The sequence below is a fragment of the Hippocampus guttulatus genome, chromosome 7 (genome assembly GCF_054856545.1).
Source record: "Hippocampus guttulatus isolate MCC_2025c chromosome 7, RoL_Hgut_1.0, whole genome shotgun sequence".
Lineage (NCBI taxonomy): Eukaryota > Metazoa > Chordata > Actinopteri > Syngnathiformes > Syngnathidae > Hippocampus > Hippocampus guttulatus.
The window spans coordinates 4,158,453-4,183,053 of record NC_141267.1 but is presented as its reverse complement, the minus strand read 5'-3'; the positions used below and the strand labels follow the sequence as shown (position 1 = coordinate 4,183,053).

Genomic DNA, 24,601 nt, shown 5'->3' with positions numbered 1-24,601 from the left:
TGGCCTGGACGGGGCGACCAATCACAACAAGTAAGACATCATACACGTCCAATTGCAGGGCTGTTTACAATCGGAAGATGGAAAGACTGATCGGGAAAGCTCGTAAAAACTCTACGATAAGGTACCTGACGCACCCTAAAATTTTCTCAACGGATTCAGACGATTCACAAAACTGATCAATTTAAGAAATAAAACGGCGGATTTCCGCGTATCCGCGGAAGATTGCCATCCCTGTATATGTCATGATGATTACTGCATTAATAGATTTTACTGCAGTATGCCATACATCATCTACTACCAGAAAAATGCCAATCGGTGTGCATTGTGGGATTACGTTATGTACATCAGGGCTGAGTTTCCATCCATCCATTTTCCGAACCGCTTAATCCTCACTCGGGTCGCGGGGGGTGCTGGAGCCAATCCCAGCCGTCTTCGGGCAGTAGGCGGGGGACACCCTGAACCGGTTGCCAGCCAATCGCAGGGCACACAGAGACAAACAACCATGCGTACTCACACTCACACCTAGGGACAATTTAGTGTGTTCAATCAGCCTGCCATGCATGTTTTTGGAACGTGGGAGGAAACTGGAGCACCCGGAGAAAACCCACGCAGGCCCGGGGAGAACATGCAAACTCCACACAGGGAGGCCGGAGCTGGAACTGAACCCGGTACCTCTGCACTGTGAAGTCGACATGCTAACCACTGGATACCGGGCCGCAGGGCTGAGTTTTTATGGGGAAAATTTGTGAAAACAACATATGAAATTTAATTAAATTGGGTAGAAAACACACATACCTCTGTGGTCTTCAGTAATTTGGTGTTGAAGAAAAAAACACACTAGATTAGCCCAATAATCATTGTTCAGAAGCAAGGTTTAAGTAATTGCTGAATTCTTGTATTTTCTTGGGGTTCTCAAAAATAAAGCTCTTGTGAAAAATGTTTATACGGGTTAAAGACAGCAATTTGAGTAACTCATGGTAAAGTTCACAAGTAAAAAATTGAAATTAAAGAACGGAGAAGTTCTAAAACTCTTGAATTTGTCTAAAATAACATTGGTTAGCTACTTTTGTTGTTGTTGTTAAGAATGGGAACCAAGAATCATTCAGGACTGGAATTGACTCGAAGAACTGGAATCGGAACCAAAGTTGCAGAAATTCAAACAATGCCCAACCCTACATGGCACAGGTAAGAAAATAAAATTCCTCAAAGACAATTACAGTAAAACTAAGACAATGTTAGTCATTTATGTGGATTTCACCTGTGTTCATTGTTGTCTCATACTTTAGCCCTGTACTGAAGTTACACTGTACACGGCACAAACAGTTACTGAACCACCATTTGTATTTATTTATTTTTAACGTTGGAGCTTTCATTCAGACCATTACTGCTCGGACGCTACAGCAGCATTTTGTGCTCAATAACAATGTTCATTGCTCCACCAAGTTTCGAGAATGAGCAACCACCGGCTCAGCAGATATGGGGGTCTAAACTTGCTTCAAAACCCCCCAAATCCTGTATTTTGACCACTTCATGGTATCTTAGGATGGCTGCGAAAATATACAACAATGATTCCAAGGGAGAATCTTTAGCATGATATACTGTACTCACTCCCACAGAGGGGTGAACAATTGCGACTGTTGGCCAAAGTAGAAAAATGCATGTTCACGTCAAAGTTCCTCAGAGGTCCTTCAAGGTCGCAAATGTTCGCCAACAGTTTCAGTGATTTTTCTTTTCGCATTTTGAACATGTTAAAAAAAATCCTTACAACAAGAAAAGTACAGGTGAACATTTGCAATCTTGAACGAAGACTGATAAATTCTGACTGGAACGCAACATTTACTGCCTTTGAAAACACTCAAAAATGCTTGCTGCTCTGTGATAGAGGTTTTCGAGTTATTGTCAAGAAAATAAATAAATTGGGTTACCCCATGATGAATGGTACAAAATCCTCTTTCAAGCCACATTGTGCTACCGGAATGATGGTCGGTCTAACAATAGCAAGTGAACAAAATGTTTATAAGGTGGACACCCACAAACTCAGGGTTCGGTACCTCTATATTAACATATTCACTGATTTTTTTTTTTTAAATGATATGTCCTTCACATTAATTTTTTTGTTTGTTTGTGGTGGGAGGTCTATCAAAGGAGGTTCCCCATTTTTCATGGAATTTTGAATGTTTACCAACATCTTTTGAAAACATTTTTGGGTTTATTTTTTTTCTCTCCCAGCGTATTTCAATGGGTGTCGATTTGTGCGGCTTTTTGCTATGCAGGGGCCACCCCAGTCCCTATCGCCTGAAAATACTAGTCACAGCAAAAACTTTTCAAGAGAAGAGTAAATCAAGATTAGCAAGTACAAACCCTGTATTTCTCCCCATGAGTGGAGTGGGCAATGAGGTGTGTAACCTTGGTACTGAAGTCTTTCCGAATGATGCCTCCCATGTGATGAACCAGATTCACCAAGTTTTTCTACAATAACAAACAGACCACGTATCAGTTAATGCAGATACGAACACTCACAATCCCTGTTGTAAATTGTTCGGCGTAATTTGATTGTCAGACATGCATTTTTTTTTTTCGTTGAAAACATTTTGCTGGGAATAGAAAAACGTCAGTAACCTCCACCAATCGGTACTGAAGCATGGCATAAAAAGTAGTTAATGGGTGTTCTCTATGTCCTGCAGCTTCCTCCCACATTCTGAAAACATCTATGTTGGGTTCATTGAAGTTTCTAAATTATTGTTGTTGTTGTCAATGTGATCGTAAATGGGTTATCTACATGATGTGCAGTTTTGCCTCGAAATGCAATTCGGACTGGCATAGCTCATGTAGCTGGGAGTCCACACATTGCATCGCCATGTATTGCATCAGTGCACACACAACCATGTTTACGAGCGGGGGTGAGTGGAGAGCGGTTTTGTTTTTCGACAAAAAACACAACACATCCAGAGATTTTCTGAACCACTTAATCTCACTCAGGTCGTGGATGGCCAAATTGGTCTAGAGCAACACACACCATGTATTTAACGCACGCAACCACAACTAACACTTCTGTTCCCACATAAAATTGTTATTTATCTTTCAAGCACAGTTGCAGTACAATGTAAATGTTGTTATTTTTAATTTATTGCCGACTTTGTTAATGTCAATAGCCGTCAGTAGTTCATAAAATAACACTTCACATTCTTTTGGATTGAAATTTTGTTTTCTCAAAAAGAAAAAAACAACAACAACAATCATTTTCACTGAACCCATAGTATCGTTATCATAATCGAGATACAAAGTCTCAGAAAATTATTGAGGCATGAAATTTTGGCTTGACTTCACAGCTCTCATCATTAAAGCAGTCACTGCCATTTTCTTTATTGTTTGCAAATTACTGTAACTTTTTTCTTTTTCATTGGGACAGTGCATGTTACGCAACACAAGAATAAACCGTGTAAATGCGCTGGACTTAGCATGCTAATTTTCAGCCGTAGCCCCAAAGCAGGTTTCTAAAATAGCACAATGAATTAAACTACTTCAAGCCAAATGTTGAACTTAACAACCATACAAGAGATACTAAGTAGCATTCTTTTAAGTTAAATAATAGATCCCAAAAATATAAATTATTCAATCAAAATTCACATTACAAAAGAGCTCATGCTCACCACAAGAACAAGTCCAAGACACCAGGCCAAGCCAATAGGTTTCGCACATGGAAAGCTATTAAATGTACAGTGGTACCTCTACTTATGAATGTCTCTTCATATGAAATTTTCAAGTTACGAAACGCTTCAACAGGAAAATAATGCCTCTTGTTACGAAAGAAATTTCAAGACACAAAAGGTAAAAATATAGTATGGGCTGCTTTTGCAGCTCCGAGTTTCCTGAACGCAACATACTTATAGCTGCTCTGCCACTGGCTATTCCCGAGCATCATCCTGGTATCCCATTGGCTAAGAGTGACCTCTACCGTATGTGTCTATGTGTGTCGATAGACAGATGGGTGCCGATGCAGTGTCCCCGTCATTCGCCCAAAGGAGGCGTTCTAATGGTTTTACGTGATTGTGAATCACCCAGAAAAAGTGTTCACCAGTCGGGCGATCGCTCACTAATGCTGATGTTTGCCTTGGACATTTTCGAAGGATTGTTAAAAAGCCAACAAAAGCAGACGTCCTTTGCTTGTTCTTTACAAAACGCCAAGCAAAACCCACTTCTGAGAGAGAACATGAACTAAAGAGGGCAAAAAACGATGAGTACGCAGTTAAAACTTAAATGACCATAATTTTTATTCATTACTACATTCTTTGTTTTTTACATTATGTACAACTCTCATTTATTGTGCAATAATCAAATTGTAACATGTATTTGTTACATATTTTTATATTTTTATGCTTTAGAAAACTTGTGGTCTTGGAACGGATTAGGGCTTTTACATGGAAAACACGTCTCTACTTACATTTTCTAGAGAAAGAAATTTCTTCCAGAACTAATTAATTTCGTAAGTAGTACTGTACATTATAATTTAAGAGATAAAGGGCATCAAGGAATGAACTCACCATTTCTACTTTATTCCTAAATCCAGTGAAACACAGTGATAGGTTGAGCATCGTGGTGGAGTACAGTGGCCGACATGAAAATGGTAGTGGCTGTAAAAAAGAATAAATAAATAAATAAATATATAAGTTAAACACTATTAAAAATACATACATTTGAATAAACATTACTTGTTTGGTAAATAGCAAGGTCCCAATGTACCATATTTGTACCTCGACATATTTGTAACGATTCGGTTCAAATCAATGTACTCACATCTTCTGAATCAAAACTGATTTTCCGATACAAATCATTTTTGTTTCATTCCGAGTTCGGTTATTTAATAATTATTGAGGTTCATTACTTCATTTTATTTTACATCACTTTGAATGTCTGATTCGATTATTTCACTTTTTCAATGTTTCTCCCACCCATTTCTCTGTGATGCTTAATTGGCACGTTCATTCAAGTAGAGACAAGGCCAAAAAAAACTAATGCGCACATAATTTAAATGCAATCAGCATGATCATCTTACCTCCTTCTTTAAAACACAGCGCAGCACAACAGGAGGGCCTATAATCCTGTTATCACGCTGATAGAGGTCATGGTAATCTGGACATTTAAAGTCAGTGAGGACAAACACCGTCTCAAAAGCAGTGTTCTCTTCATCACTGAACTCTTGGATGTTGTCGGTTATTATGAAAGGGGTGTTGATTTCCTGTGGATGAAAAAAGAATAAAAACCCAATAAAATTAAACCAAATCCAGGCCAAATCTTTGAGACAAAATACCATATTGGCCCGAATATAAAATGGCCCTGATTATAAGACGACCCGCTCTTTTTCAAGACTCAAGTTTGAAAAAAAGACTTTTTGAACTCCAAATTAATTTTTATACAGAAAATAAGTACAGTACATCTGAAATAAATGATGATAACAATATATTGGAGAGAAAAAGCATGTTATTTTGCCTCATTCAAATCTTAATATCTGAACATTTAAATATGTAAACTTAAGTGCAATCACATTCGTCAATGAATGGGTTCTGGTTTTTGAAATGTAAATTACATCATAACTCCTCCTCAGCTGCCGGTTAACCTGGCCGATCTTCGACCCACTTTTCTCCGGATTGTCGCTACGTTTCTCCATTTTCTATTCTATCTCTTCTATTATTTTCTTCTCTTTTCTTTTCTTTCTATTTTTTTATTTTTCTTCTTCGTGCTACCGCTATTTTTATTCTTCGTGACGGGTTCACTTTGGCCTGGAGAGTCAAGTTCAGCATTTGCTTCAATGATATCTGGCGCGATCTAGCGTCGTGAATGGGTATAATGTCTAGACCCCGAATATAAGACGACCCCCACTTTTTCAGTCTTATTTCAATGCAAAAAACACTGTCTTATATTCGGGCCAATACGGTATGAAGTGTTATTGACATATAAGCGCATGCTTTTTAATGTTACAAGACATTCAAATAAGGGTCCACAGCCACATCTTGTATGCATTTATACAGTAATTAATTTCATTGAATGAATCAATTTTTTCTTGCAAAAGATTGAAACGCATTTAGTCAAAACATTGACAAATCCCAATTCTAATAAAGTTTGAATATTGTGTAATACTGAAATAAAATCAGAAACAATATTTTTCGAATTCTTTTCAAGATAAAAATGCCGGTCGTTTTAGGATGAAATCCCTGCTGTTTCAAGACAATTGTAAAAAAAAAAGAAAATCTTTCGTCTGAGTTTTTTAAAATGTGATCCCTGTAAAAGTCCAAAAATGGGTACAAATATGAAAGAGAAATAAAAATAGGAGACTTCCTGTGAAGTTTAGTATATGGCTCCAAGAGACTTTTTTGTAGGTCTTGGCTGTTACATCCATCCGTCTATTTTCTAATCCACTTATCCAGGTCGCGGGCATGCTGGAGCCTATCCCAGCCGTCATCAGGCAGTAAGCATATACACCCTGCACCTCTGCACTGTGAGGCGGACGGGCTAACCAGTCGACCACCCTGTTCTATATACCTCCAAAATTCAAAAGATATTTACCAGTGCATATTTGGTGAATTCTGGGAGGTCAAAATATAGGAATATTACTGGGAAAAAAGTTACATTTTTGGTGTGTGTGAATTTTTGGAATGTCGAGAATCCTTCTCGGGGGAATAGAATGAGCTGAATGTTATTCATTTCAAATGAGAACAATGTTAATGTGCTATTGGGAATGAATGGTGAATTTTGTGGTGAAAATGTGAAATTTGGTGAAAACCATGAATTCTTGTCATGAGAAAAATTCAAGACAGGAAGGGATGGATTTTTGGGACAGGTTGAAGTTTGAATGGTGAGAGTTGAAAAAAGGTGGAAGGACTACCAGCATGAAAAACTGTGAGGAATAAAATACAAAAATAATTTGTATAATATTAATAATAAAGTCAATGAAGTAGAAGAGTGTTAATGAATAAAGTTGAAGGTATAGCATCACATGTAGAATCGCATAGGTGTAGAATAAAGTGTGACAGCTTGAGCCATCACACAATTTGAAAGACTTGAATTTGAACACTCATTTTAACACTTTTGGCGTGGCCCCATTTAGTAACTGATGTAGTCAGTACGAATTAGTACTCATGCAACACGTTTCATAAAAACATTGTAATGTACCACTTTTGGCGTGGCCAAATTTAGTAACTGATGTCGTCAGAACGAATTAGTACTCATGCAACACCTTTCATAAAAACATTTTAATGTATCACTTTTGGCGTGGCCAAATTTAGTCACTGATGTCATCTGTGTGAATTAGTACTCATGCAACACCTTTCATAAAAACATTGTAATGTACCATATTGACAATGGACTTCATCATCATTTTCTCTTCTGGACATGATTCAGCTCCTCTTATCTTTACCACAGGTACCTCCATTATTCGTACAGCCTGTTTAAAAAAAAAAAAAAAAAAACTTGAGGCAAATAGATGTCAAAGATTGGTGGAGGATGACATAAATAGTAGAATGTTTATGGCCCATAATGTTTTAATTTGACGGTTTGGAAAAGGCGGAAGGTTTTCAGAATGATGCCTCGTCAGGTGTGATGACGTCAATGACACCTGAAATATTTGTTATGAAATAATTGAAAAATTGCTTACACGGATGCCTACACTAAAAGGTCGGTGATTGGCTCATTTCGATGTCAATCTAACCAGCACACAGGCTCAGACAGATCATCCAATCTGATGCAGAAAAGCCTGGCGTCCGGTACCCTCCCGCTGCCATCCAGTCCCAGAGACGCCGAGCGTCCGTGGGCGGGACAAAAACCAGCTTGTATCCAATGACTCGTCTCCGTTCAACGCATTGGGACAACCTCCCCTGAACTCTCGAGACGCTCGGCGTCCGGGCAGTAGACGCTCTGCTGACGCTCAGCGTCCACCGTTTAAAGCACAGCGAAGCTGCGGGGATGAATGAGAAGGGAGTCGCGTCGTAACCAGTAAGAAGAAGCTGATTCGGAACAAAAGTTGAGCACGTTGTAGCGCATATTTAGTCAATGACATGTACACACAACGAAATTTACATTAATATATTTGATCACTTATTTTTTGACATTTTAGGGGAATGTCTGCAAGCTTCCCTTGCAGTCCGAGAGCAATCGCCACTGAGATATATATATATATATATATATATATATATACAGTATATATAGATATATAGATATATATCTATATATATAGATATAAAGTATATATACACACACACACACACAGCCATCTACCTCTGCGTCATAATTTTCCCGCGGGACGCACAGTTCCAAATAATGTGCGTTTTTGGGACGCAAGGTAATTTCTCAGTCAAAACAACAACAAAAAAAAAACGACGGCGGGCCTGAGAATTTCACGGTAACGATTGTTACTGGTAGTGTGCCGTTTCTGTGGCGTCATTGTGACGGTACCGAAAAATCGTTTCCCATAAAAGTCACCGCACACGAGTTGAATGTACGCGATCGAATCTCTCCTGTGTGATCAACGTGATTTCACTGTGCTTGTATGTGTGTTTGTGGTGTGGTGTGGTGTGTGAGTGTGTTTCTTCTAATTTACTTTCGTTTTGTTTTGTTTTCAGTGTTGGGGGGCAGATAACGTTATGTGCGCATGCGGGTTGCTATTTTAGTCCGCAAACTGAGAAATCGTGCGGATGGCAGTTTGAGATGGCGGCAAAAAAAAAAACACACAAAGGTCTACTAATTGCGACATTTAAGAAATGGGAATGCCAGTCTCATTTTTCGTATGAATCGTCCAAAGGGCGTTTCACTAAACTCACCTGTAATGTATGCACAGAACACGAGAGCAAGATACGACGGGAGGCACGATTCCGAGGCAAGGTGGTCATTAGATCTATAGGCTAATCGCTATGAAAAATATTATGAAACAGTCTTGGTTATTCTATAATTTACTGGTTGTAGCATGGTAACTTTATGAATAAAACATTTGTCACAAGGTGTAGTAATGCTAATGTTAACTGTCTGTAGAACTAACAATGACGTGTGGTAGATTCTTTCGTCAAATTGATAGTAGATTACACATGCATTGTCTTGGGAAGAGGATGTCAAGCCACATCAATACTTACCTGTATTAATGATTCCCAGTAAATTAATCTTTGCAGTGTGAGATTGGAAAAAATACTCTGATTTTGTGGTATGCTGTATTCATGATGCCATACGAGAACACCATATTTTGATCCATTTGTTTTTTTTTAATAAACTTGGAGTACACAGCTGCTGATGTAATGTTCATTGTTAATGCATAGTTTTCAAACATTTACCCTTGAAACATTATACTTTTGAGTATCAGAATTCTTGATTATGAATATCAGTCAAAATAGAAAAATGGGTTCCCATGATGAACGTTTACGGAACCCAAAATTAGTTACGGTGGTTTTCCATTGGGTAAGCCGACGGAATCGAAAAACGGTGACCGTGAATTTCCTAAATCCTAAGGCCTGCTACGGTACATCCTTTTTCTTCCCGCAATGATTGCAGTTTGACAATCACCGCCATTGTTTTTTTGATCTCGCGCTAAGTAATCTCGCGTGACGAGATTTCCGTTCTTGCGAGACGAGATTGGCCTTCACCTCGCGGAAAGCAGACGATTGCCAAGTTGTGTAACGTTAAAACAAGTGTTGCGAACAAGTGTTGCGAACGTTTATTGCGGAGATATCACAGAGGAAGCGCTAAAGTCGGATAGTTTTTTGCGATCATAAGTTGACTTTGAGAAAGCCTTGCATCATTGGAAGCAGAGTAAAGAGAGGAGAATTTATGAGCTCAAAGACTGAACCATGGGATGAAATAAGGACCTATTTCTCAGCAAATCTTGTATGAATTATATAAGAAATAAACCTCTTATCAATGTATATTGTTGTTGTTTGTGTTATTATCATATGCAATTGAATAAGTAGACCATTTCACAATTCAAAATTTGGGACTCTCTAAATGCATAATGGGACTCATACATTTCTGATCAGCGAGTCCCTGGGACTCACTGGGGTTAAACTGTAAAATTATCACTATATATATATATATATATATATATATATATATACACAGTATATACAGTACATATACACACACATATACTGTATATGTGTGTGTGTGGTGTGTGTTCAGATATATACACACTACTTACACACACACACACACACACACACGCACACATTTCTTTTCATTCTCTGAATTGTCTTCTCTTATTCCCTTTTTTAAGAGTAACTACAGACTCCATCTACCTGCAGTGCTTCGACCAGTTGAGCATTTTTGCCTGCCTCTCCCACGAGAACAATCCTTGGCTCCACTTTTGGCAGTATATCTGTGTGTGATAGAGAGAAACAGAAAGAGACAGAGATGATGACGGTGATGGGGGAAAAAAAAATTGTTACGATTTTTTTTTTTAAATTAAGCTTTGTTGAAAAAAAAACAGTGTAGGTTGAATAACATGAATTAAGCCATAATGGTCTTGCATTTGCTATTCTGTGATTTGTGCATCTGTTAGAAACAGTTTTGTCAATTTCAACATCACAAGAGATGTCAACCCCTCCGGATGGGTATCGTTTAGGCATGTGCCGAAATTTGATTCTGATGTTATGTTAACCTTGAGCAAAATTATCGGGGTATCAGAGGACTAAACTTTTATTCATTCATTTTCCAAACCGCTTTATCCTCACTAGGGTCGCGGGGGGTGCTGGAGCCTATCCCAGCCATCTCCGAGCAGTACCCGGGGGACACCCTGAACCGTTTGCCAGCCAATCGCAGGGCACACAGAAACGAACAACTATTTGTGCTCACACTCACACCTAGGGACAATTTGGTGTGTTCAATCGGCCTGCCATGCATGGTTTTGGAACGTGGGAGGAAACCGGAGCACCCGGAGAAAACCCACGCAGGCCCGGGGAGAACATGCAAACTCCACACAGGGAGGCCTGAGCTGGAATTGACCCCCGACCTCTGCACTGTGAGGTCGACGCGCTAACCCCTGGTCCACTGGGCCGCCCGGCATTAAACCAAGGCTCTACAAATGAGGAAAATACTCTGGTGACAAGAGGCCTCCCCACCAACTAATGTATAACAGTATATATAACAAAAGTATATTTTTAGAGGAAAGGCATTTTAGCAATGGAAATTTCTTAAGAGGTTGTAACAAAGATTTATTAAGATTTTTTTTAAAAGTCACATCCTCATTCTCATTTTGTATAATATGTTCTCGATACTGTACACGAACATATTTGCAATATGTTACTACTAAAGTCACATATCCTACTGTAACTTCCTCCTTCAGCATCCAGTTACATGACCCTTGGTGGCCTTGGTGGCCGGAGCTGGAATTGAACCCGGTACCTCTGCATTGTGAAGTCGACGCTAGTGATAGGAATTCCGGCTCTTTTTAGAGAGCCGGTTCTTTTGGTTCGGCTCACTAAAAAGAGCGGGCTCTTTCAGCTCCTAAATGGCTCCTCAGTTTTTTGTTACTTACATTAATTCACTCCCAAAAATAATGTAAAATTATGTGTAAAATGAATTACTAAATTATGTAAAAAATATACATTACATAAAATATTTATTATTTATATGGCTTTATTTATCTTCTTCTGAACATACTCAACATGGAGTGCTACAAAAAATAAATTACAAAGTACAAAAACAAAGACCCATCTCAAAATAATGTCAAAACAAAAAGTTCCAATCTGATTGTGTATATTTACAAGCTTTTAACTATTTACAGTAAAACAACATAAGTAAGCTTTGATTACCAAACAACAAATTATAAATTAAAATTTGGTATTGGATATTTTAACCTTGCACAGTCTACACGCTGCCTTTGAACTATCAATTAAGTTGAAATGAGTCCAAATTTCACTGCGTTTCCTATCCATTTTCTCACCTTTCCACTTTCCACCTTGTTGTTTTTTTCTCTGTCGTGCTATCGAGCTCTCTCTCGTCTCCCTGTCTCTCCTGTTCGTGTGATGCTCAGTGTGCTGCTGTGTGTCTCTAACTCCTCCCCATTCTCTTCACTGCAGCGTGTGTGTGTCAAGGCAAGTCAAGTCAAGTAAACTGTATTTATAGAGCACTTTCAAACAGCCATCGCTGCATACAAAGTGCTGTACATGGAGCAATATAACATGCACAATAAACAGTAAGACAAATCGGTAATAAAAGCGGTAGAAAGCACCAAACAGTAAAACCAAGAACAAATCTAAGTCATGCTGAGTCGAACGCCAAAGAATACAAGTGAGTTTTGAGGAGGGTTTTGAAGATGGGCAGCGAGGAGGCTTGCCGAATGTTCAGTGGGAGGTCATTCCAGAGAGAGGGACCAGCAACAGAAAAGGCTCGATCCCCTCTGAGCCTCAGTTTAGTTCTTGGTACTTCTAATAAGGTCTGGTCCACAGACCTGAGGCACCGGGCAGGTGTGTAGGGGCGGATGAGCTCAGAGAGGTAAGGTGGCGCGAGATTATTCAGAGATTTGAAAACAAATAAGAGGATCTTGAAAATAACTCTAAAATGAATGGGGAGCCAGTGAAGGGATGCCAGAGTAGGAGTTATGTGCTCCCTCTTACGAGTACCAGTCAAAAGGCGAGCTGTAATGTGTGTATGTAACCCTCCCCTCCCTCTTCTACCACGGATGTTGACCAATCACGTGCGGCTTTAACCGAAGGGGGGAGAAAAACAGGAGAAAAAAAAAAAGTCGGCTCCTATTGAGAGCGGCTCCCTATTAGGAGCCGGCTCCCGTCGTTCACTTCTCTTAGAAATATATCTAAAATATATAAATAAATAATATTCTAAAATTGTTAGGTAAACAAAAACTCAGAGTTGCGACTTTTTTCTTGAAATTACTTTCCAGAACTTTTTCATCTCCTACAGTACGAGTCAAGTTATCACAATAAAAACTAATAAATTCTTCCCTCAAGCTTTGAAGAAATGCTATTTTTGACAATTTGACCTAATGATTTGTTTTAACCAGATGAGGGGTGGGTATCGTTAAAAATTTTATCAATACTACGACTCTTAATCGTCATAGTAGGGTGCCATAACCGTATTTTTAATTGGTACTTTTTTGTTTAGAAAAACATTTTTAAAAAATTGAATTTACACTGCTGTTTTTCCAGGTATAAAGGTACTTGGACTTGTGACAACATTAATGTAAAATAAAAAAATAAAAAGAAATTATTTCATCAAATTACTGTTTTACTTGTAATTATTATATCCAAAAAAAATTGCATGTTGAACAACAATACAACGTAACCTTATTCAGAGCGCATTTCACAGCTGCAGATATAAAAATGGCACTTTACATACAGTACAGTATAACATGGAATAATAATACAACAACAAAATAAAGTGAAAACGGTCAGTTAAAACGCAATTTAATGATTTACTCATATAGAGTTGACACCGTAAAAAACTATTGAACAGTGTGAGTCTCATTAGGTCGAAGGCCAAATATATAAAGATGTGTCTTCACAGCGATGTTTTAAAAATAAACAGGGAGGAGGGGTTGCATAACATTGAATGGAAGGTCATTCCATAGGTAAGGACCAGCAACAGAAATGGCTCAATCCCCTCTGAGGGGCTGCTTAGTCATTGGAACCTACAATAGCGTCTGGCTCATAGACCTGAAGGCACCAAGCAGGTGCATACGGGTGGAAATGCTCAGAGAGGTCATCTGGGGCGAGGCCATTGAAAGATTTGGAAAACAAACATAAGTATCTTACTCTAAAATGTACTGAGAGTAACCGAAGACAAGACAAATTTGTGGTTATGTGCTCCCTCTTACGAGCTCCAGTTAGGAGGTGAGGCTGTATTTTGGACCAACTGGAGATGCTTGAGGGAGGACTGGTTGATTCCAAAATAAAGTGGATTACAGTAATCTGTCAGAGGTATAACAAAGGCGTGGATTGCTGTTTTTTAGTCAGGTCAACTTTATTGTCAAATACAGTCAAACCTCGGTTTTCGAACGTCTCGGTTGTCGACCAATTTGGTTTTCGACCAAAATTTTTGAGTTTTTTATGCCTCGGATGATGAACAAATTTCGGTTCTCGAACAAACTGAGCGCACTTGAATGCACCATTTGACTCCTCTCGCCTTCCTTACACGAGGAAGTGACGCTTCCTCGGGTAGACGAGGAAGCTCTTTAAAAAGAGCGTGGTTTCTGTTTTCGAACAATTCGGTTTTCGAACAGTCTTCTGGAATGGATTATGGACGAAAACCGAGGTTTGACTGTATGCTCTATGTGCAACATACAGCACAGATGAAATTTATTTCCAGTCAACCACAGTGTAACCACAGGAGTAAGAGAGGAGCCACTGCGGGTGCCCGTGCTGCCATCAACAGAACAGTTAACATAAAATAACAAAATAATACAACACAATACATAAGACACAGACAGTGATGCAATCTTAACCACTTTTTATGCATACACTTTGTTGTTTGAAGCAGTTCTGAAAGAGGAGAGAATCAAAGTGTCCTTTCACCAGTGGATCAGAGACGTCATGCTGAAAATGTGCACACATCTGCTACACGCCAAGTTTGAAAGCAAACAAGAAGCGGTTGCGTCCATTGACGAAAAAAAGAGATTGGCTCACATCTCATGTCCCATGAAAATCCACTTCAATTTCAAGCGGTGACTCACATTTCCACATAGGCATCTATCTGGGCTCTGCGCTGACGCTCCTGTCTTCTCATTGTCGGCTACACAAGCCATCCATCCATCCAGCCTCAGACTGTCCAACAGCACAGATATTTCCGCTAAACAAAATGGCGCTGTGAAAAATGCTGCCCATTACAAGCGCAAAAAACACAAACAGCCCGGGGCTGTCCAACTGTGCTGTTAAGAAAGGAAGGGCTTTACTTTAGCCAGCTGCCCAAGATGAAAGAGGCTGGATCTAACATAACACTGTTTTGGCGATCCAATTTAAAATCACTGTCCCAGTTTAAAACCCAAGTTAAGGACTGCTTTCGTTAAGACACTAGTGGCCCAGACCAACTGGGTGGGATGTACAATGGCCACTGGGACCATACACCTTAACTTGTGTGTTCAGTGACATCCATGCTGTGATTTCCTCGGGACAGGACAAAAGTGGTCTTAAGGAGAATGCATCCTTTTTGCTCAGAGGAACATAGATTTGACTGTCATCCGCATAGCAGTGGAAGAAAATAACATGTTTTCTTTGGATCGGACCGAAGGGCAGCAATTAAAGTGAAAACAGCAGGGGCCCAAAAAAAGAACCATACAGAGCGGGAGTCAGAGCAACCTAGGCAAAAACAAAAAATCCTGTGAGCCAAATAGGATCTAAACCACTCTGGAGCACTTCCGCTAATGCCCACCTGGTACGGCAACGAGCCAGCTGTTTTTGGATGATTTCGAGTGTACTCATGCCCACATATTAATTTTTTTTAAATTGTGGCATTCCAGTGAGTCCGGTGAAAGCCCAGGTTGTGGAATAAAACCATTTCCGAAGTACACGAAATGTCCAAATCTCATATTTTGCATTTGAAAATGAGTCGTCGTTTTTTCCATTTTTTGGAATGACTATTGATAAAACACGTCATTTTTTTAAGTTGACATTTTGTTTTAAAAACAAATGAACAAATGATACACGCATTGTCCAATGCAGACTGACCTTCTCCATCGTCACCTCCCATGCCGAGAAGTATGTAGTCTTTGGCGGTTTCTTCTATCCTTGAGTCATATACGGATGAATCCACCAGAAGACTTGGAGCTGTCCCAAAAGTTACGTTGCTATTGTCAGCCATCTCAAGGCTATAGGGGCACCAAGAATGAGACAGAATTAAAATGACTGGCAGCAACTGAAAAACAAAACAAACTTTGAACCTTGACATGACTTGCTCAAAGATGTAATGCCGCAGTCCAGCAAAACAAATTGTGTTAAGTTTGAAACCCCTGGAATGAACACAGTGACATCGAATTTTTGTTGAGTTGTTGTTGTTGTTTGTACCGTCGCTGCCGTACACACAAAATACATTCATTCTCTTGTCGAGCATTGGAGTGCAGAATACAATTAGCGCTATTGACAGGCAACAGGTTTTGTATTGTACTTGTCAAAACCTCGTCAAACAAGACCAGTTATTACCTTAGACCTGTAGTAGAGATTAAAAAAACATTTTACTCGATACAGAATATAACAAAAAAAAAACGGTTTCATATTACCAATACGCCCTTTCCTGGTCAATACGTTGAAGTTTCCAGCAATTCAAGCTTACATGCTTCGAATACGCGTCGTTAGGTTGCACAACCTTTCGTACAACACACAAAAATACTTTCAGAACTGACCAAAATTTCCGTTCATTTACGTACTGGGAATACGGTCCGTCGTGAAGCTTCTGTTCAAACAACAATTCCGCAACGCTGACCGTTTAGCCAGCTCGGATAAACTCTGAAGCTAATTTAGCTGTTTGGCTAAAAGCTTCACAAAACAATCAATATCTTCTTTTGATTCCGGAGCATCTCTTCTTTAAAAGTAGAGTCCCCTCTCAATCCTCTTAAACATCGTTTAATAATCCTAGTCGATGTGTGGTTCCGCAGTTTCTTGACCACATAGAAACACAGTATGAGGAAATGACAACCGCTATACTGTTTCAGTTCAAAAAGCACGGAAAACATTGCGCCGCGCGCCGATTGGACAAGAATAGCGAGAGAAGTCCAGTTTCCGCCTGGACAGGCTTTTGATTGGTTACTTCGTTCAAATCTCGACACGCAACATATGAGGAATCTTCTTTTTTTTTAATTTCGTTACAACTGCAGACACAATACTCACTTATACTGTACTTGCATTGCGTTCTCACTTTTCCGACTACTATGTGACTCTAACTGGTGTCATATTATTTTTCAGGACGAGTGCTGGAAACGTACTTTACATACACAATGAACCAATTGTGTCGAAAATTGATTCATTATTTAAAGCATCAGTTACAGTGATATCACCTGGGGAAAAGCAAGATTGTAGTGATATTTGATACATATAGGCTAACCGATCTGTTTAGGTACTCAATCGCATTCCAAAAACAAATGTGAAAGGGAATGGTGTGGTCACGCATGCGCACAAAATAACCTTGTGACGCAATGTTTATGGAAGTAATTGTGGTGGGGCCACAGATACTGTGAGTGCAACTCTAATTGCACGTTCATATTATGATCTGCTTACACTTACTTTCAATCAAGGAGGGAAGATGTACACATGTTTTTGGTATTGAGATGATTGGTCCACGATGTCTTTTGATGAAGACGTCTTCGAAGATGATGTCACGTCACATTTGTGACACGCGTAAATGCATCGTCTGCGTGATAAAAGTTTTACAATCACCACAAATTTCCACTTTACGTTCAACTAGGATTAAATTCAAGTCAAATATTAACATTGCTACGCTTATAATTTCGCAGAAGCAAACACTTGGGGGATTCGTCAGTAACGAGCGCGTCGACAGCGCTCCCTCCACCTACTAATGCGCAGTGCACATTTGGAACGACTCCTAAGTATGTCAAATGTAGTTGTGTTACTTGTGCAATACTTTGATTCCAAAAACTGTCAACCATCAAAACGTTTAATTTTCTTTGTGTGCCTAAATGCATTTTAGAAATAGCAGTCTTCTGCAGTGCAAAGCTTGGAAACAGGTTTATTTAAGTGTAGTTAAAGAGATTTGGGTGTTTTATAAATACGCTGGCTAAATCCCGGTGGGATGAAAGAAGACGTGGACAGGACAGCTATGGTTTGTAGAAAATTATATATTTGGATAGAAAAAGAAGAGAAACATAGAGATAACTGGAGAGAGAGTGTGTCCGTCCGACCTCGAGCGTGGTGTCGTCTCAAATCCATTAGCTGTTGTCGTGGCTAGGCTAGCTGAGCTGTTGAAATAGATCAAAGCTCTTTGATGTGTAACGTCCGTTGCGTCAGCACTGATTGGTTGAAGCCAAAAGATGTGAATGCGTACACGTCCATGCTGATGCACGCACAGCGGAGAGCAGCGGACTATCGACTGCTGAGTCGCGCTTCACTTGAGTGGCGTCGCTACATAGTAACCATGAGCCAACGTAATGAAGTCTTTTTGCTATTAAATACCGCCCCAACATAAACAGACATTCCGCAAAATATGAATAACTAACTAAACTAGCAATCAAGAAATGTCACAAACATGGATTATAACAATTTCATTCAAAGTCTTAGTGCACACACGTTGTCACACGTCAGCATAGAGGAGCAACAGGACTTCTGCAGAGCATATATCTGAGGTCCATCCTTCCATTATCTGAGCCGCTTTCCCAGCAGTCTTCAGGCTGTCGGTGAGGTACGCCATGAACTGGTTACCAGCCAATCGCAGGGCACACAAAGACAAAGAACCATTCAAAGTCACAATAACACCAAGAAATATAGAATGGTAAATAAACCTATTGTGTATGATTTTGGAATGTGGGAGGAAACCAGAGTACCCGGAGAAACCCCACACTGGCACGGGGACCATGTAAACTCCATAAAGAAAGGGCATAGACAGATTCCAACCCAGATTCAATCACCATGCTTCGCACATCTGACGTCCCTCAATTATTCATGGAAGCTCCCAATCCTCGGTCCTCTCACCTTCATGTGCATGAAAGGCTCGCTCCCAAACACCCACACTACACACCCCAATCCTCTTTGAGGTAGTAAAAGTGCATGTTCAAGAGTTAAGGTTACAAGCGTATGGTTGTTACAGAATTGGGACAGTGTGTGTTACAGCATCAGTTTATGCCCCCGCGTCATCAAACATGGTGGCACCAGTTGTTGTTTTGGTGATTTTCCTGCTTCAAATTATATTAAATCTTCAATCAAGTAGTAGTAAAGTAAAAACTTGCAGCTCGGGGTTGTGGACCCATCCTGTTGATGGCAGCTGTGGGTTTATTACTTTAATCCCCAAACAAATAAAACACATCTTCAGGAGATTCTTCACAAAGAGAACACATCGTGTCAATGTTTTTTTTTAAACCGCTGTAAGAAAACCATGCATAGGTCATATTTGTGGATTATTTTGAATTCTATTTCCTTTACGCTGTTGCCCATCAAATATTTAACAGCCAGGTCCCAGATTCTTCTCCAAATAAAGACCATCGACAAGATTATCCATTCATCCCTCAATCATTTTCAGCACCACTTATCCTGGACAGATTCGTGGGGGGTGCTGGAGCCTATCCCAACTGACTTTGGGTGGAAGACAGACGACATCCTGAACTTGTTGCCATTCAGACGCAGGGCACAGATAGAAACAAACAACTACAGTATTCACACACACATCAACACCATCACTTAGTGGGAACCGATCCCATGCTGCGCACAAACAAGTCAGGCAACTCCATCAGACTTGTCAAACTCATTTTTGTCGCCACTTTGAAGTTACGTTTTGCCTCGGAGGGCTGTTATGAAAGTGAAACCACAAAAATGTTTAAGCGTCTCATCACATTATTGCTTTTACCCAACAAATTAATGGATTACAGGTTTTTAAATCAGTCAACAATTACAATTTCTCAGTTATTGTTCAAATGAGTGTAAACAATGGGAACAAAATTATTATCTCAAGGTTACTCACCACACATGAAAATTTCACATTTCAGTCCAGATTTTAACAAGGATCATGCAAGTTGACACATGATTTTTTTATCGGCGGGGCCACATAAAATGCTGTGGCAGGCTGGATCTTTGACACCTGTGCACGACACCATCATCGACTCAACAAGATTATTCAAATAAAAATAACATATGAAACAGAGGGCACATCTTTCTGAAAAAGTCTTTGTTTAATGATAGTTATTGTTATGTTTTGGAGAAAAATGTCACAAGTTTTCCCGATTTCAGTTTTTGTTGGATCAGTGCGTAATAAATCAAGGCTCAAGTTGTGATCAGCTAAACTTTTAAAAAGAGTGCTGTAAAAAGTATTTGCCACCTTCCTGATTCTGTTTTCTTTGCATATTTATAACACACAAAGGTTTCAGTTCATCAAACCAATTTTAATATCACACAGAGACTACCCAAGAAAATACAAAATGCAGTTTCTAAATGCCAATTTAATTTATGAAAGCACCGAGAAAAAAAAAATCCCAGACTACCTCACCCTACGTGAAAAAGTAATTGCCCCCCCCCCCATTGTTAAATCACAAAGTAACTGTTATAAATGACAATTTTGGGAAAGCTGAGTTCAATTTTACAGGCAATACCCTGGCACCACATTTGTTGAGTCAAGAAATCACATAAATAGATTCTGTCAGACAAAGTGAAGTAGGCTACAAGATCTCAAGAAAAATCAAAAATCAAAAGAAATTCAAGAACTTTTTTTTTTTTTAAATCTATCGGCCTGGAAAAGGTTACAAACCTATTTCCAAGACCCTGGGGCTCTAACGAACCACTGTCAGAGCCATTATCCACAAATGGATAAAACTGGGAATAGCGGAAAACAGGAAGTTGCAAAATAACCTAGAACAACATTAAAAGAACCCAGACCTCACTAGTCTCAGTTTAGGTCAGTGTTCATGACTCTACCACAAGAAAGACACTGGTGAAAAAAGGCATTCAGAGAGATTTCCCAGACGAAAACCACTGCTGTCCAAAAAAAAAAAAAAAAAAACCCACAATGGGTTGTCTCGCATTTGCTAAAAGACATCTTGAATGATCCTCAAGACTTTTGGAAAAACATTCTGTTGCCCGATGAGTCAAAAATTGATTTTTTTTGGAATATGCGCAGACCGTTACATCAGGTATTAAAATGGCACAGCATGTGATAAAAAGAACATTATGCTAACAGTGAAGCATGGTGGTGGCAGGTGGGAATAAACAAGATAAGATAAGATAAGATATCCTTTATTTGTCCCACACTGGGGAAATTTACAGCCTCCAGCAGCAAGAATGTAGGCAGAAAGAAGAAGAAAAAACAAACACCGTTCAATTAAGTGCAATATGAATACAAAATGGATAAATCGCAGTGCTATTTACATTTGTTTTCCACATCATTTAATTATTATTAATATTATTGTTGCTATTTTTTATTCAGCAGCCTGACAGCAGTTGGTAGGAACGAGCGTCTGTATCTCTCCTTCTTGCAGCGCGGGTGTAACAGTCTCTGGCTGAAGGAGCTACCTAGTGCGGTCAGGGCGGGCTGGAGAGGGTGGGAGGGACTGTCCATCATAGCTTTTAGCTTAGTTAGCATCCTTCTGTTGCCCACCTCCTCCAGAGTGTCAAGGGAGCAGCCCAGGACAGAACTGGCCTTCCTGACCAGTCGCTCCAGTCTCTTTCTGTCCCGGGCTGAGATGCTGCCTGACCAGCAGACAATGCCATAATGGATGGCCGAGGCCACCACCGAGTTATAGAAAGTCTTAAGGAGCGACCCCTGAACCCCAAAAGACCTCAGTTTCCTGAGTAGGAAGAGTCGGCTCTGTCCTTTCCTAATCAGGGTGTCCGTGTTTGTAGACCAGTCCAGTTTGTTGTTCAGAAGAACACCTAGGTACTTGTAGGAGGTCACCCTCTCTATGTCCATACCTTGGATGTTCATCGGTGCTGGTGAGGACTGTTTCCTGCAGAAATCCACAACCAACTCCTTAGTTTTCCTCGGGTTGATCTGGAGGAGATTCTGCTGGCACCAGTCCACAAAGTCCTTCGTCATTCCCCTGTACTCCCGATCGTCCCCCTCCGTAATGAGGCCAACAATCGCAGAGTCATCGGAGAACTTCTGAAGGTGGCAGTTTGGAGTGGCGTGTCTGAAGTCCGAGGTGTAGAGGATGAACAGGAATGGAGCCAGAACAGTCCCCTGCGGCGCTCCAGTGCAGCAGAGAAGCCTGTCCGACTCACAGCTCTGCAACCTCACGTACTGCGGCCGATTTGTGAGGTAGTCTGTGATCCATGCTGTGAGATGGTGGTCCACTCCGGCGTTCTGCAGTTTGCCTCCCAGCAAGTTGGGCTGGATGGTGTTGAAGGCACTGGAGAAATCAAAGAACATGATTCTCACAGTGCTCCCAGCCTTCTCCAAGTGTGACAGCACTGAGTGGAGGAGGTAGATAATGGCGTCTTCCACGCCGATGCCAGGCTGATAGGCAAACTGCAGCGGGTCCAGTGCCGGGCTCACCAGCGGTCGAAGGTGGGCGAGGGCAAGTCTCTCCAGCGTCTTCATCAGGTGAGACGTCAGCGCCACCGGTCTGTAGCTGTTCAGCTCCTTAGGGTGGGGGGTCTTGGGCACTGGGACCAGGCACGAAGTTTTCCACAGCTGTGGAGCTCTGCCCAGCTTCAGGCTCAGGTTGAACATGTGCTGGACAATGTCACACAGCTGGTCAGAGCAGGTCCTGAGGAGCCAGGAACTGATCTTGTCTGGACCTGCTGCCTTCCTCACATTCATCTTCCTCAGTTGGTTCCTCACCTGCTCTGTTGTGACGGACAGGCAGGAACCAGGTGACAGACTGGGTTGATGAGAGCTGGTCGAAAGAGGAGGGGGAGGAGAAGAAGTCCTCAGTGAGAGTGGTTGCAGTTGGTGGTTGGGGGAAGGGACAGACGACTGGTCGAAACGGTTGAAAAAACGGTTCAGTCCATCTGCCCAGTTCTTGTCCTTCTCAGTCAATGTCTTTGGGCTGTCATGGCCTGAGATGGTTTTCAGGCCCCTCCAGACACCAGTGACATTGTTGGCCTGCAACTGGTCCTCCAATTTCATCCTGTATATCTTCTTCCCCTCCCTGATCTTTCTTCTCAGCCGAATCTGCACGGCCTTCAGCTCCTCTCTGTCTCTCGACATAAAAGCTCTCTTCTTCTCCTTCAGGAGGGCCTTTATGTCGGGATTAATCCATGGTTTGTTGTTGGAAAAACACCGCACAGTTCTGGTGGGTACGGTGTTCTCCTCACAGAAGTTTATGTAGTCCGTGATGGTGTCAGTGAGTGCATCAATGTCCTCCCCGTGAACCTCGCTGAAGAGTTCCCACCTGGTCGTGTCAAAGCAGTCCCGCAGAGCATCTTCAGCTTCCGTGGACCATTTCCTGACCATTCTGGTCACAGTTGGCTGCCTGTGCACCAGTGGTTTGTACACAGGCTCGAGAAATACCAAGTTGTGGTCTGCTCTTCCAAGAGGGGGGAAGGGGAGGGGTTTATATGCCTCCTTGGTATTGCCATAAAACAAGTCCAAGATTTTATTGTCTCTAGTGGCACAGGTTACATATTGCGTGAAGGTTGAAAGGGAGGACGACAGAGAGACATGGTTGAAGTCCCCAGAGATGATCAGCAGAGCGTTGGGGGACTGTGTTTGCAGCCTGCTCACGACAGTCATCAGGGCATCACGCGCTGCATCACCATTAGCCGACGGGGGGAATTGGGAACAAAGAGTTGATGAATACCAAAAGACAGTTTGGGAACAGCTGTCGCGCCCAGGTGGACATTAGTCATCAGCAAAGTCTGTGACTTGTGTATTCGGGTAGATCAGATCACTACTGAGGGGCCGGACCGGGGGGCGCGGTATGCAAATCTCTGGGGCAGTTTCTTTCTTGTATTTTGCAATAAAAGTTCGAACCGGCGGAGAGGGAGCCGAGTGTGCCTTATCGGAGCAACTAACCGTCGTTCGCTCTCAGAGATCCGCTCCCGCCGATATTGAAGACAATTTTCCTGTGTGCCGAGTCATTTCTTTAACTTTGTCTGAGAAAATCTCTGACAGCTGCACAGAAAGAATAAGGAACTTACATTATTTCCGTTTTACTTATTTCGGAATTTCAAAGATGTTTCATTTTGAAAAAATACCGGATTCTTTGTTACATCTAGCTAGAGGTCACTCTTGACGCAGGTCACGGTGCACTTCTCGGTCACGTGATAGGTTACCGCTAAAATGAAACCCAGAAGCTAGCAAAATGAGTAAAAAAACTAAAGATTTAGGGAAAGGGAAAAGTCTCAGCCAGGAGACAGAAGAGAAGCCTAAGGCATTTAATAGACAGTATCAGGAACCCTACTTCAAATATGGATTTATCTCAACGGGAGATTCCCACGCACCAAGCCCACTCTGCATAATATGCGGCGATAGTGAGTCATATTTTGCATGCAGTTAGTATTTGCGGTGTATCTTATTTTGAAGGCACGTTTAAACGTTACCATAGCGACCAGAGAGTGTTGCAGTCAGATAGGACTTTCCTCGTGTCATGATTCGTGTTTAATGTATTATTGGGTTACCAAAATACCACAGTTTTTCATGCAGGTGAGATCATATTATTTTATTGTATTTATCCGGCACTCCTTAAAGGCCGGTCCCTGAAAATATTATTTGACATTAAACCGGTCCATGGGGCAAAAAAGGTTGGGGACCGCTGATCTAGTCAAAAAATACAACTGGTTCATGCAAATATGAAAATTCATTTTCCCATCATTTCTTTCTACCACCCCGAAATGTCAACATGTGACATGGTTTTGTAAGGTCAAAAAGTTAAACTGCTGTTGAATAGGAGTTGATCAGCTTTGTGTTCTGTGTAAAGTTTTGTTGGAGCTTCTTGAAAGTTGTATGACATTAGAATGCAACCCTTTGAATACCTGTAAAGACAATACAATTGTTAATGGAGAGCACAAGTAAACGGGAGGCAGCC

At 40.8% G+C, this 24,601-nt stretch overlaps 1 protein-coding gene across 1 annotated transcript in view; it reads right to left on the bottom strand.

Moving 5' to 3' along the window:
- Positions 1 to 16,602, bottom strand: part of ect2 (epithelial cell transforming 2) — an 80,363-nt gene extending 63,761 nt beyond the window's left edge. Inside the window, exons 1-7 of the mRNA XM_086116638.1 lie at positions 16,346 to 16,602; positions 15,651 to 15,790; positions 10,269 to 10,348; positions 7,346 to 7,438; positions 5,054 to 5,236; positions 4,542 to 4,631; positions 2,362 to 2,469 (exon numbers count right to left, since the gene is read on the bottom strand). Of these exons, the coding sequence (XP_085972764.1) occupies positions 2,362 to 2,469; positions 4,542 to 4,631; positions 5,054 to 5,236; positions 7,346 to 7,438; positions 10,269 to 10,348; positions 15,651 to 15,783 (687 nt within the window). The 5' untranslated portion in view covers positions 15,784 to 15,790; positions 16,346 to 16,602. The remainder of the gene's footprint in view (positions 1 to 2,361; positions 2,470 to 4,541; positions 4,632 to 5,053; positions 5,237 to 7,345; positions 7,439 to 10,268; positions 10,349 to 15,650; positions 15,791 to 16,345) is intronic.
- Positions 16,603 to 24,601: the final 7,999 nt, after the last annotated feature.